General features: G+C 45.2%; 1 protein-coding gene across 1 annotated transcript in view; it reads left to right on the forward strand.

Moving 5' to 3' along the window:
* plcl1 (phospholipase C like 1) overlaps positions 1-14,919 on the forward strand; it is a 124,410-nt gene that overhangs the window by 71,512 nt on the left and 37,979 nt on the right. The window contains exons 2-6 of the mRNA XM_061723206.1: positions 5,552-5,626; positions 5,883-6,170; positions 6,247-6,531; positions 9,872-10,263; positions 12,767-13,880. Of these exons, the coding sequence (XP_061579190.1) occupies positions 5,552-5,626; positions 5,883-6,170; positions 6,247-6,531; positions 9,872-10,263; positions 12,767-13,880 (2,154 nt within the window). The remainder of the gene's footprint in view (positions 1-5,551; positions 5,627-5,882; positions 6,171-6,246; positions 6,532-9,871; positions 10,264-12,766; positions 13,881-14,919) is intronic.

The raw sequence follows: 14,919 nt of genomic DNA on the forward strand, positions 1-14,919 counted from the left end.
TTTGGATAGCCCGCTCCGTTTGCTGCGTCATCTGTTGTGGAGCTCCGTCTCACCAACAGCTTCTCCTCCCCGACTCTTTGGGAGGATTTCGCACAGAAACCAATTTATGTAAAGTAACGCTGCTTCTTCTGTGACACTTATATCCTTTTGGGGTTTTTGTTTTTTTTGTTGCATTTTTTGTCTTCTTTTCTTTAAAACTAAGGATCTGAAAGCGTATTTTAGCACTGTAGACATCGGGTTGCTATGACCAACAGGGATGTGGTGTCTGCGGTGGCTTGGATGGCTTACATCACCTTTGTGTTATCAGCGGGTTGTGTTCCATGTTCAAGGCTACTTAACATCCTCTGAAGCCTTGCAAAGAGAATAAGGAACGGCGGTAAATAAGCACGTCGCCCATCGGCACATAATACTGTAAGTACATCCCACACAGCGCCGGCCGATTGAGGCAGGGGAGAGGACCTTACACTGGAGACTGGAGCAGCTTTGCACCGAGCACCACATGCAATTACCGATGTCACGCCACAGCGAGCGCCGCTCAATGCAAATGAGTGAAGAGCTCTGAACAAGGCCCTCGATACAAATCCTGTGCTGCAGCACTAATGAGTGTGAACGCTGACATTTCCTCACCTGCCAGTCAATCCTCCCGTATCTGCATTATCCAGAGGCAGGAAGCAGCGATCCCGGCAGGGGTCGGCACCACCGCAGAGGTCGCAAATAACACAAATACATCCCATGCTCTGTTTCTAACATTTTCTAAAATGTATACACCTAGCCTTTCTTTGTGAATGGGCAATGGTGTTCATTTTTACCAGTTTTATTAGGGCCCGAGCACCTTCAGTGCGAAGGCCCTATTGTATCTGTAGGAATTTTTCTTTTTTCTTTCTTTCTTTCTTTCTTTCTTTCTTTCTTTCTTCTGACGAAAGGAAGGCCTTTTTGCCCCCCTAAACATGCCCAAAAAGTCACCAAATTTTGCATGCAAGTCAGGCCTGGCGAAAAATTTGATATTTAATGGTTTACATTAATGGGCGTGGCGAAATGGCTCAACAGCGCCCCCCGGAAAACTTTGTGCCTCAAGCCCCACAATACGGTTTGACGTACATGCACGAAAATCGCTACACACCTGTATCAGTACACAACTTAAAGAAAAGTCTCTTGGCGACATGGTCGAAACCGAACAGGAAGTCAGCCATTTTGAATTAATCGTGTCACTTTGGCGCAATTTATGCCATTCCTTCGGCAGTTAATACGGCCCGAACCGTAACGTGCCCCCAGGTGTGTTATACATCAAAATATGCGTCTCCATCCTGCGACAACACGCATTACTTTTCTCTTTCAAAAGCGTTACCGTGGCGACGCTAGACGCCAAAAAGCGCGCCCACCCTTCATCTGGTTGGTTCAGACAGAAAAAACTTTGCGCCTCAAGCCCCATAATACGGTTTGACATACATGAACGAAAATCGGTACACACCTGTATCAAGTCGCAACTTAAAGAAAAGTCTCTTGGCTCCATGGCCGAAACCGAACAGGAAGTCAGCCATTTTGAACATTCTGAATTAATCGCGTAATTTTGGAGCAATATATGCCATTCCTTCGAGAATTAATACGGCCCGAACCGTATCGTGAACCCAGATGTGTTATACATCAAAATGTGCGTCTCCATCCTGCGACTACCCGCATTACTTTTCTCTTTCAAAAGTGTTACCGTGGCGACGCTAGACGCCAAAAACCGCGCCCCCCTTCATCTGATTGGTCCATATTTTTATAGTTCCCCAAAAGTCACCAAATTTTGCATGCAAGGCAGGCCTGGCGATAAATTTGATAATTCATGGTTTGTATGAATGGGCGTGGCAAACTGGCTCAACAGCGCCCCCCGGAAAACTTTGTGCCTCAAGCCCCACAATACGGTTTGACGTACATGCACGAAAATCGGTACACACCTGTATCATGTCGCAACTTAAAGAAAAGTCTCTTGGAGCCATGACCGAAACCGAACAGGAAGTCAGCGATTTTGAATTAATTGTGTAATTTTGGCGCAATTTATGCCATTCCTTCGGCAATTAATACGGCCCGAACCGTAACGTGAGACCCAGATGTGTTATACATCAAAATGTGCGTCTCCATCCTGCGACTACCCGCATTACTTTTCTCTTTCAAAAGTGTTACCGTGGCGACGCTAGACGCCAAAACGCGCGCCTCCCCTTCATCTGATTGGTCCATATTTGATAGTTCTCCAAAAGTCACCAAATTTTGCATGCAAGCCAGGCCTGGCAATGAATTTCATGGTTTGCATTAATGGGCGTGGCCTAACAGCTCAACAGCGCCCCCTAGAATACTTTTCTCTGCCATAACTTTTGAAAGGTTTGACATAAAGCGTCGTGAGTGGTGTCATGAGACTCGGTATTGAGTCCTTGACCATAATTGGTGAAAATTAGCCCCTTCTTCTGATTGGTTGTCCCTATTTCCTGCTATAACATTTGAATGTTTTGACATAGAGAGTCGTGGGTGGTGTCATGGGACTCAGTATTGAGTCCTTGACCTTTATTGGGCTGAATTAGCCCCGCCCCTTCTTCTGATTGGTCATCCCTTTTTTCTGCTATAACTTTTGAATGGTTTGACATAGGAAGTCGTGGGTGGTGTCATTTCTGATATGCTTATGGGGGACGGTGGCCGTGAGTGCGAGGGCCCGTTCATCGCTGCTTGCAGCTTTAATTATCTTTTTAACTCCACTGTTTAAAGAATGTTAGTAAAGTTTAGACCTTAACTAAGACTTTAATACTTCGTTTTGTACAAAAAGCAGATAGAAATGCAACAACAACAACAGCGGTGTTCTCTTTAATCCTATAGTCAATGTTTGGAAGCAGTAAGAACTGCATTTGACCTTTGAGCACAAATGTTGAACAAAACATCTGATTAACGTCTGTCAGGCACCACGTAATTGATCAGACTAATTATTGGGGCTTTAAACAAGAGTCAATTGATGGATTTAACATCACTGCACCCTGATCATAAGATGATTTCCTTCCTGCAGACAAAGTTGTGATTGTGAGAGAATAAGTGGTTCAGCTTCCAGTTTGGAAACGGCCTTTTACAAAGCTAAAACACTGCCTTTGTGCTGGAAAACCAAAGTGGTGCAAATGGATTTGAAACACATTAACGTGGTTAAAAAATATCCAGAGCTGAATTGTTTCACAAGTTTGTATACAATGACAAACCCGGAGCACTTTCTGTCACATTCGGTGGATATCTGCTCACTGTCAGCTATCTCCCCATCTCACAGCTGAAAACAACAAAATAAAAAAACACGGTCCTGGCTCCATAAACCAGAAACTAACAGAGCAGGACCGATCACCGTCATCGGGGGTAGTGTAGTGTAGTGTAGGGTAGTGGAGGAGCAGGGGTGAGGCTGATGATGATTCATGATGGGATGTGTTTTCTAGGGGAGCATTAGTGGGAGGAGAGCCAGCTCTCTGTGTTTTATATCAAGTATCAACAGGTACGATGTCATCCAGAAATTGCTTACCCTACCTTTAAAACGCCAATATCTTTTTGATTTATCTAAGGAATGAGTAAAGGTAGCTGAAGTTACCACAGTTTCTTTAAAACTTCAACCACATTTGAATGATATGTGATAAAGTAGTGATAAATTAAACATGTTAGACATTGACTGAGGCCACTTGTTGGTTTCTATCCTACAAATAATCCATTCATTTATACTTAAAAGTTAGCTCCTGTGTTGTTTACTGGCCATCAAAGTGATACATCTTAAATAAAATGGTAATTTGATATGAAATATATCTAATTTTATTCTCCCATTTGTTAGAGAGAGGAATAAAAGCATTAAACATATAGTTTTAAGCTCAACTTCACTAAGAATATGGAAAAACTACGGTGACGTTCATGATTCAGTATGAAGATTAAACAGCATTCGTGTAAATGTGGGTACTGACGTTTGATCAGGTGATAAAAAGCCTCTCCAGCTGCTCTCCATGGAGCTCATATGTAACACCGCCTACATTCACTCTGTGTGTCGGTCTGACGCATCACCAACGCGTAAATAAGGGCCGGCTGCTGTGTTAATTGCCCTCTTTTATGAATACGAATCGTTGTAATGTAATCCATCGATCCATGCTTCGGCGGCTGCTGATCCGGGTTCACGTCATGGGGGCACTTGTTGAATAACAGAGTCCCAGACCTCCATCTCCCCAGCTCCATCTCCCCAGACCTCCATCTCCCCAGACCTCCATCTCCCCAGCTCCATCTCCCCAGCTCCATCTCCCCAGACCTCCATCTCCCCAGACCTCCATCTCCCCAGACCTCCATCTCCCCAGACCTCCATCTCCCCAGACCTCCATCTCCCCAGACCTCCATCTCCCCAGCTCCATCTCCCCAGACCTCCATCTCCCCAGACCTCCAACTCCCCAGACCTCCATCTCTCCAGACCTCCATCTCCCCAGCTCCATCTCCCCAGACCTCCATCTCCCCAGCTCCATCTCCCCAGACCTCCATCTCTCCAGCTCCAGCAGGAGTCGCAGCCTCCGGCTCCTCCCCAGGCTCCTCCCGAGGCTTTCCCAGGTCAGCCGGGGGATAAAGTGGTGTCCCGGGTCTGCCTCGGGGGCTTCTCCCCGGTCCAAGGAAACCTTGTGTGAGGAATTTTAAAGATTCTAGAAAATATGCAAATGTATTTAGAAAATATTTAGGTTTTCAAGGAAATGTACAAATGTTTTGCAGCTTCCTGAATTCTTAAAGATACTTGGCCAGGCTAATATTGTGGTACGACCTCCAATCAGAGAAAGATGGTGTAAAAGATTCTTACATGTACTTTTGTCCCTTTCTTTTTATCACACATTCCTTCATTTCCTGCAAATGATGCCTTTCAGCTGTTAGTTGGTCCCGTCCTTCCTGGAAACACAACAGTTACTCACATTTGAAAACCCTGCACAGACTGTCTGCCGGACATGGATCAGAACCGCAGGCCGGCCGGTCCAGCACCTGCACCTCCTTGTCACTCAGTCAGCATGTCAGTTTTTCATCGTCTTGTTGTAAAATGTGTAGTTATCATTTAAGAAGGTGCGCTCTCGATCACGTTGCAGTGAAATGCTACTTTCCTGCATTAATGCTGCGAGCAGAGGCTCTGATACAAACCCACGCCATGGCAGATGTGGCTTTCGTCGCTGTTAACAGTCTACGTTCCCATTTCAATGAATACATTTGACCACAGCACAGGGCCGGTCAGAGAGGAGAGGCATTGATGCCATCTCTGGACAACGTTCCTCTGCAGGTCTAAGGTCATGAAAATTATTTTCTTTTTCATTCGCAAACCTTTTCAGCTCATCTCAACTCTTCCTTGAGTGTGTGTGTTTGGGATCTGAGCTACAGTTTGAAGTTTAAGGTTTTTATTTGTAAAGATGAAGGACCCTGCTGCTGAGACCACGGAGGAGTGGAATGTATTTTTCTTTAAAATCCTTCCTGCTTTGATATTTCCTTTCTTTTCGGCCTGCTTCTTTTCTTTTATAGGGTTATCTTCAGGTTATCTGTTTTTGTGTGTTCCCAGGATCCTTCAGTGCAGAAGGTGGGTGGCGGGAGGAAGAAGACTGTGTCCTTCAGCAGCATGCCCTCTGAAAAGAAGGTAGATTGGAAATTAATTTGAAAAACTCAGTATTTTCAAAGGATCATTTCATCACTCGTGAATCTTTGCTCTCATATTCTCTGTTATTGGGTCTTTCTGACCATTTAGTTTCCAAAGATTCAGAGATGTTCTTTCAAATAGCTTTAACATTTTTAATGTTTTACTTATCAGTCTAACTTTTTAAGGTTTTAAAGTTTAAGGGATTTGTTTTGGCATTTGTCTTGACTCTTGACACTGACTGTACTTTTGGCTCCAGGTCAGCAGTGCGGCCGACTGCTTGGCCTTCATGCAGGGCGGGTGCGAGCTGAAGAAGATCCGGCCCAATTCCAGGATCTACTGCCGCTTCTACACCCTGGATCCGGACCTGAGCTGCCTACGCTGGGAGCCGTCCAAGAAGGACGGGGACCGAGCTCGGCTGGACGTCTCCAGCATCCGCGAGGTCCGCACCGGGAAGAGCACCGAGACGTTCCTCCACAACGGCCCTCTGTCTGAACACCTGGCCGAGGAATCCGCCTTCTCCATCATTCATGGGGACGAGTACGAGGTAAGAGGAAGGAATGAAGGAGTATATGCTGTTTACCAAAAACCTACTCATCTCGGTCATCCTTCACTCCCTGCAGTCTCTTGACCTGGTGGCATTGTCAGCGGATGTGGCCAACATCTGGGTGACGGGCCTGCGCTACCTGCTGGCCCACCCTTCCATCATTGGAGGGGCTGGAGGAGTGGCGGGGGGGATGGGTGACGGAGGGGGCGTGGCGGTGGAAGGCAGCCTGGGCAGCAAGATGAGGAGCGAGTGGCTGGCAGCAGAGTTCGCACAGGTGGATGAAGACGGCTACGGCATCGCGTCAGAGGACGGGGCGGTCGCCACTATCTGCAAGCTCTGTCCGGGGATCAAGGAGGCCAAGGTGAGCCGGGGGCTGATCCGCTCGACGCATGCAGGCATGCAGGCATGCAGGCATGCAGGCTGAGGTTGGGTTTAGGGATGGGCGGTATGGACTAAAAAATGTATCACAATAATTTCTGGCATTTATCCCGATAAAAATGACGATAAAAAAAATACCAATTCAACTCCACCTTTTCAACTATAAATCTATCTCGCTCTCAGATCCGCCATGTTTGTTACACAAAAACGTAATCAACGGGAATTTATCTTTCTTTCTTTCTTTCTTTCTTTCTTTCTTTCTTTCTTTCTTTCTTTCTTTCTTTCTTTCTTTCTTTCTTTCTTTCTTTCTTTCTTTCTTTCTTTCTTTCTTTCTTTCTTTCGGGCTCATTTCCTTCCTTCCTTCCTTCCTTCCTTCCTTCCTTCCTTCCTTCTTTTCTCCCTTCCTTCCTCCTTTCCTTGTTTTCTCCCTTCCTTCTCCCCTTTTCCTTCCTTCCTTCCTTCCTTCCTTCCTTCCTTCCTTCCTTCCTTCCTTCCTTCCTTCCTTCCTTCCTTCCTTCCTTCCTTCCTTCCTTCCTTCCTTCCTTCCTTCCTTCCTTCCTTCCTTCCTTCCTTCCTTCCTTCCTTCCTTCCTTCTTTTCTCCCTTCCTTCCTCCTTTCCTTGTTTTCTCCCTTCCTTCCTTCCTTCCTTCCTTCCTTCCTTCCTTCCTTCCTTCCTTCCTTCCTTCCTTCCTTCCTTCCTTCCTTCCTTCCTTCCTTCCTTCCTTCCTTCCTTCCTTCCTTCCTTCCATCTTTTTTCCCTTCCTTCCTTCTTTCCTCCTGCTCTCTCCTTCCTTCTTCCCTTCCTTCCTTCCTTCCTTCCTTCCTTCCTTCCTTCCTTCCTTCCTTCCTTCCTTCCTTCCTTCCTTCCTTCCTTCCTTCTTTCCTCCTGCTCTCTCCTTCCTTCTCTCCTTCCTTCTTCCCTTCCTTCCTTCCTTCCTTCCTTCCTTCCTTCCTTCCTTCCTTCCTTCCTTCCTTCCTTCCTTCCTTCCTTCCTTCCTTCCTTCCTTCCTTCCTTCCTTCCATCTTTTTTCCCTTCCTTCCTTCTTTCCTCCTGCTCTTTCCTTCCTTCTCTCCTTCCTTCTTCCCTTCCTTCCCTCCTTCCTTCTTCCCTTCCTTCCTTCCTTCCTTCCTTCCTTCCTTGAATGAATGAATTAATCTTTATTTCGGCTTGTACAGAACAAGATGAAAAGGAAGAGAAAGAAAAAAAAATCAACATTTCTTTTGCCGAAAAGGTGTAGGCTGAAGCCGTAGCTTATAGTGCCTACCCTTTTTTCTTTTGATCAGCAAAAAATATGAGACATTAGCTTTTACTCAGTGAAAACAAACAATACATAAAGAAGAAAAAAATAAATAAATAAGTAAGACAAAATATAAAATTGACATTTCACATCCTAGAATGTTTTTGATAGTATACTTTATAATTATAGTGTTTTATATTTATTTACAATATTTTCTTTAAACAATTTCTTAAACTTGACGATAGAGCGACACATTTTTAGGTTGTTATTACAACTATTCCAAATTTCTTTTGCCTTAACTGATGTACATTTCTTTTTAATATTTGTTCTTGCTGTCGTCATCTCAAACATGAGTTTCCCCCTCAGATCATAACAGGTTTCTTTTATCTGGAACAGGTCCTGAATGCAGTTTGGAAGCAGTTTCTGCTGGGCTTTAAAGGCAAATAAAACAGTTTTCTGCTCTACTATATCATGGAATTTTAAGATATTATATTTAATAAAAAGATTATTTGTTGGTTCATAATAGTCGGTTTTATTAATTATCCTTAACGCTCTTTTCTGTAATAGAAAAATAGGGTTTGTATTTGTTTTATAGGTGTTACCCCATATCTCCACACAATAAGTCCTTCCTTCCTTCCTTCCTTCCTTCCTTCCTTCCTTCCTTCCTTCCTTCCTTCCTTCCTTCCTTCCTTCCTTCCTTCCTTCCTTCCTTCCTTCCTTCCTTCCTTCCTTCCTTCCTTCCTTCCTTCCTTCCTTCCTTCCTTCCTTCCTTCCTTCCTTCCTTCCTTCCATCTTTTTTCCCTTCCTTCCTTCTTTCCTCCTGCTCTCTCCTTCCTTCTCTTCTTCCTTCTTCCCCTCCTCTTTTCTCCCTTCCTTCCTTCCTTCCTTCCTTCCTTCCTTCCTTCCTTCCTTCCTTCCTTCCTTCCTTCCTTCCTTCCTTCCTTCACGTACGTTGTGCGTCGATTTAACACAGAACCATAAATCAGTTTTACACAAAAACATCATCAACGGGAATTTATCATTTTTACCGTGAGATGACAAATTCTTATCGTGAGGAATTTTTTTGACGGTTTATCGTGAACCGTAAAATATCGCCCATTCCTAGTTGGGTTGTGTGAAGTTGGCCATAAAAACGAACACAATTTGCATCAACCTATTAAAACTTCAATCTATTTTGCTCATCTCAACCAGATGAGTTTATTTTGCTTTCCTAGCAACTTATCTGGTTTGTTTTGCTCGTTATGCTTTTTTTTTTTGCTCTTTAAAGCTGCAGCAGGCATCTGTTTTCAAGGAAAAACAGATTTCAAGATTTCGTAGTGTGCAAACGTCTCATGCAACTCTCATCTTGTTAATTTTTTCAAGGTTTAAAATGTTTTCATCTCTGCATGAAGACACAAAGAGGAAAAAAAAACAGAGTGATAATAGTCCATAGAAAAATCTAACTGTTTAAATCCAGAAGCGACTGGGTCATCAGATAAAATGAAAACGGCTCCTCTAATAATGTCTGTAACTGAAGAAATGCAGCAAGGATTTCAATGTCCTGACACACAACTTGATTAAAACTCCAGTTACACGGTTTGGAGACATAAAGCCCCAAACTGCAGGTGACACTTCAGCTACAACCACCGCGGGAGTGATTTGTTTTCTTTTGAGCGGTGGAACATTTAATCCGGCGTGACAGATTTGTGAGTTTGGATTTCAGATGCACAGACACACGCCGGGTCTGCAAGCGCCTTCCTGGCACATGCATGCAGACCATGGAGACGCTCTGGTCTAGACAGGTGAGGAGATAACTGGCGGCAGCTTTTTTCTCTGCCAAGATATGAAGCAGGGAGATTCCTGCAAGCACGGGCAGAGCCCAGAAGATGAAGTGATAGAAAAGGAGGAAGTACACCAAATAAAGAGAGTTGAAAAAATGACGCCTAATTGTGCTTTATATTTAAATGTAATATCCATCATGAAATAATAAAATCAGATCTTTTGGATTGCTAATTGAATGAAGTAAATCTTTCGCCATTAGTGTTCCATCTTTTGTCCGACCTCAGTCTCCCCTCAAACATCCAGCCTTGCTTTTTTTCTCCTCAGGTTCGTCTACGTTTCAAGGAGATCCAGCGCAGCAAAGAGAAACTCACCTCCCACGTGACCCGCGAGGAGTTCCAGGAGGCGTACTGCGAGCTGTGCACCAGGCCCGACGTCTACTTCCTGCTGGTGCAGCTGTCCCAGGACCGGGAGTGTCTGGATCCGCAGGACCTCCGCCTGTTCCTGGAGACGGAGCAGGGCTTGTCTCTGGCCACGACCGAGGGATGCTGGGAGCTCCTGAGGCGCTACGAGCCCTCGGCCCAGGGCAGGGAGAGGGGCCTGATGGGTGTGGACGGATTCGCCCGCTACCTGGAGTCCCCGGAGTGCCAGCTGCTGGACCCGGAGCACCTGGGGGTTTGCCAGGACATGAACCTGCCCCTGTCTCACTACTACATCAGGTGATCAACCGGCCGCAGTCATTTAACCTTCCTTTTCCCCCGGTAGGTGTTGGCAATAAATGTCGTCCTCCTGTACCGAGCTGCTCTGAAGTCTGTCAGCAAAATGAACCACTGTTGTGTAGTTTGACTGCAGATAACATCTAGTTACTTCAGTGGATCGTATTGGATTTCCATCTAAAGGAATGTCAACAGAAGCAACAAACACCCACGAAGGAACCAAAAACTCAAATACTTGCTGTCTGCCATGCATCGCCGCCCAACTCCACCCAGCCACCACGTTTAACTGATGGAAACACAAAAGGAAGGGAAAAACACCGGAAGAAGGAAACGCTGAGACCTTTGGTGTTGATTTCATTTTTTTTAAGCCTCAGAGTCCCTTATAAGGGCTGCAGCAACAGTTTTGAACATTTACAACCAAAAACTAGTCAGTCACACTTTACGATGAAGAAGAAGAAATTTTCAGAAAATGCAATTATTTTCTAAATGCTCTCAAATGTGTAGAGTATCAAATAAGAAATATAAGAATAAAAAATAAAACTAGTAAAAGAACGATTTTTGTGTAATTGTGGGTACCCACAAATGCACATGCACAGTTTAAAAACATGCGCACGTCACAGCACGTATAAAGATTAAGGTCGTATGTCTTAGCTCGGTGATGATTTCTTCTTCTACTCGTAGATTGCTGCCTGATGCCTCCTTGAGGCCCACGGCTCATAGTTTCAGCTCCACGCATTAAAGTAGCGCTGGGAAACCGGCGCTTTAGGTCTCCTGACTGATTTATGTGCAATTTCAAATCAAAGCAAAACTGAACAAGTGCTGCAAAACCCCAGAGTTTAGCTCCAGAGTTTAGCCCCATTATTGTCAGGAAACGTCCCCACATGGCTCTGAGTTCATCCACGCAGCGGATCCCTAACCCCTCCGCCACATGGTTCTGCTTACCCGCTGCCACCACTAAAACAACATCCGATAAAATATCTGGGCATATTGTGCCAGTTTTGTTCATTTTGTGCCTTTTTTTTTTAAGTCCACGAGGAAGTCCTGCACAGGAAAACATTCCTTGGAAATGTGGTGAAATAAACAATATTAGTTCTCTCCTTTTGGACTGAATATAATGTTATATATAATTATAAAATGGTCCTTTTAAAAAAAAAAAACGTCTCATTAAATTTTGCCTTCCTGTTTGACATTTTCGTAGAGCTAAGACATTTCCTGCTGCCGCTGCAGCGCTGCCAGTTAGCCTCAGTTGATCCTGAATAAAACACGTTGTTCGAGCTCTTTTAAAAGGTGTGTTCCTTCATCAAATATTCACACCAAGCGTTTTGCAAATGCTCCAAGTTGTAAGCAGCTTAAAAGCGAGTAGCAACATCGAAGTGTCACCGCTGTTTAAACGAAAACAGTTTAGACATCAAGTTTTAAATCTACTTACAGGGCGGGTGTAAAAGGGAGGTGGGGATGTTTCGGGTAGACGGGGAAGAGAACGACAGATGACAACAGTCTAGTCTGACAATCCACAGGTGTTGCAGTACCAGGTGATGTTCCAGAGAAGAGCTCAGGGGTCCTGAAGGAACAGGAAGCCCATATGACAGAGTTTAAGCTGACGGCTGCAGATCCAGAAGTCAGAATCATGGCCGAGGGCCGCAGATAACGGCGGCGTGTGCAGAGAGCTGGACCACATCCTGAGTCAGATAAAGCCACATTTTTAGAAGTTTTTAGGAGTGATGAACTGGGATGTGGGGTTGGTTATGGGTTCCTGGTGGCTTGTGAACATTTGTTTTAAATCATGTGCACATTTTGCCTGAGAGTATGGAGAGAACAGTCAGAATCCGTCTGAATGTGACAGCAGGGGGAAAAAAAAGATTACAAAACATTAGTGATGCACCGATTGTTCGGTAACCAAAATTGTTCGGCCGAAAATGGCAAAAAACCACTTTCGGTGTTCGGTGGAATAAGTGGTAAAAAAAACGAACAATTAATAACGGCATTGTAATATAAGGAAATAGACTGGCCGCTCCCGTAACAGTTGCACACCACAAACATAAATCGTTGGCCAACCAAAAAGTAACCACATAAGAATTTTACCTAACATTCACCAGGAGGTGGAACCAAAACAACATAATGCTGGGAAATTAAAAAAAAATTCAGTTTTTTATGTCCAATAAATATTTTCTACCTTGTAATTTTGTAAAAGATTTTTTTCTTTGAAAAGCATGCCTAAATCAAATTTATTTGATTTATGCAATGGTGAAAAAATTGGCAAAATTAATGAAAAACTGCGAAGAACCATGTTCGGTATTGTTTGGTATTCGGCCAAGTGTTTATTATTATTTTCGGTTTCGGCCACAAATTTTCATTTCGGTGCATCACTACAAAACATGTGAAACTTGTGTTTTTGGGCCAAAGCTGTTACATTTATGTACTTTTATGTCATTGTTTGCAACTGAGGTTATGTTTGATGTAAATATCCACCACTAAAGCAGCATTGTTGCCTATGTTTCCCCTCCAGCACCTCCTACCGCTCCTACCTGCTGGACGACCAGGTCCATGGTCGGGCAGACCTAGGCGGGCTGATCAAAGCCCTGCAGTCGGGCTGCCGCTGTCTGGAGCTGGGTGTGACCGACGGCCCTGATGGGGAACCGCTTCTCGGGGTTGACTACGGGCCTGAGATATCCCGGCATCACCACCACCATCCCCACCACGCGCCCGTCACTGTCCGATCTGCGCTGGAGGTGATCAACAAGTATGCCTTCCTGACCTCTCACTACCCGCTCCTGGTGTATCTGTGTCACCGCTGCTCTCCGGACCAGCAGTGCACCATGGCGCACCACCTGAAGAAGGTGTTTGGACCTCGTCTCTACACTCCAGAGCTGCTCCCCATCAGCCTGGGAGGCCGAGCCACGACCTTACCGTCCCCCGAGCAGCTGAAGAGGCGCGTCCTGGTGGTGGGGAAGAAGCTCCCTCCGGAGCAGGAGGGCTCCGAAGGGGACGTGTCCGAGGAGGAGGAAGAGATCGGAGGAGGGGGGCCTTTGGCAGGGAGGAGAATGACCATCCCTGGTGAGGAGGAGCTGGGCGTGGTGCTGGTGGTGCCGCCCCCCTCTCAGCCCAGGAAGCTCCATCTCCACAAAGACCTGTCAGACCTGATAGCCATCGCTCGAACCAGCAGCCGCAGCTTCTACGCCCAGAGAAGCAGCTATAAAAAGGCTCAGCAGCAGTCGCCCCCCAGCAGCCCTTCCTCCCCCACCTCCCCCATGCCTCCGGAGATGCCTTACTGGACAATGTGCTCGTTGGGTGAAGGAGAGGCCGGGCGGCTGACCAGCGAGAGCCCCGAGGACCTTGTTATGTTCACCAAGCGCACGCTAACGCGGGTGCGGCCGAGCTCGGTGCGCCTGGACTCCAGCAACCCCAACCCGCAAGGGTACTGGAAAGGAGGAGTCCAACTCGTGGCCTTGAACCAGCAGACACCCGGCGCCATGCTGGACCTCCACCGAGGTCGCTTCTCACAGAACGGAGGTTGTGGTTACGTCCTCCGTCCCGCTGTGATGAGGGACGAGGTGTCGTATTTTAGTGCCCACACTCACGGATGCGTGCCAGGAGTCCCCCCGCAAAGTCTGCGCATCAAGGTGCAGATGCTGTTCTGTTTTTACAAAAATTCACACTTTTCTTTCTCTCATCATCCATAATAAGATACCAAAAGGTTTTGGTTGTTGCTATCAAACCTTCTCTTTCACATGTTTAAATTTAATTTGAATTGTCAAATTTGAGCACGGCTTGTGCAACAGTCCCGTTATTGTTATGGTTTAGTTTGCTTTAACTTTTCTCTTTGAAAGAAATGTGTAAATTCAGCATATTGAGATAAGCAGGAAATGGCAGCGACTCTTCTGCCAGAGCTGTAGAAGAACTGCGTGCAACAAGATGATTTAATTAAAAAGGACCCCATTAAACATTAAAGGAAAAAAGGAAAATAAATTAAAATGGTGAAGAGCGCCGCAGAAAATAGAAACCGAGAGTAATTAATAACAAATACAAGAATGTGGTTTTGAAAAGTCTTGACAAATTCTGGCAACAGCCCTGCCTTTTCCTGTTCAGGACGAGTCATTGTTCATCTACCGGATCAGTTTAGACACATTTACCTTTCACTGGTTTACCGATTTCTCTAGAATATGCAGTGTGTGCACATACATAAAAGTTGCCAATTATTCTTGCAAAACCATGGCGCTACCTTTTAATCCAGTTTTAGTCAAGATGACGAGGATGCACATCAAAAGCCACTGTGGGAAACTTCAGGGAGATGATGAACCGTGTTCAGTTGTGACCTTTTAGCACCATAGTGTAGATGTTCACTTCATTTAGGTTGGAGCAAGTTTTAGACTGGACAGACCCACATGCAAGTCCCATTTGTGGTCTTATACAAGATATTTTTCAGATTTTTAGCATGTTTTGCGGGAACATGCAGAACCGTTCGGATTCAGGATGAACCAGACTTGTGTAGGAATAGTTGGTGTTTAAGCTTTAGGCTTTAGTTTGTCATGCTGCTGCTGTGGACCCCACAAGTGAATAGTGCAAGTGAAATTACCAAATTTTGTTTAAAAAAAGGACCACCCATCTTAGGATCTTAGGACATTACCATGAGTTGATTAGATTTTTTTTTTTTTAATTTGA

Source organism: Cololabis saira, chromosome 6, assembly GCF_033807715.1.
Source record: "Cololabis saira isolate AMF1-May2022 chromosome 6, fColSai1.1, whole genome shotgun sequence".
NCBI lineage: Eukaryota > Metazoa > Chordata > Actinopteri > Beloniformes > Belonidae > Cololabis > Cololabis saira.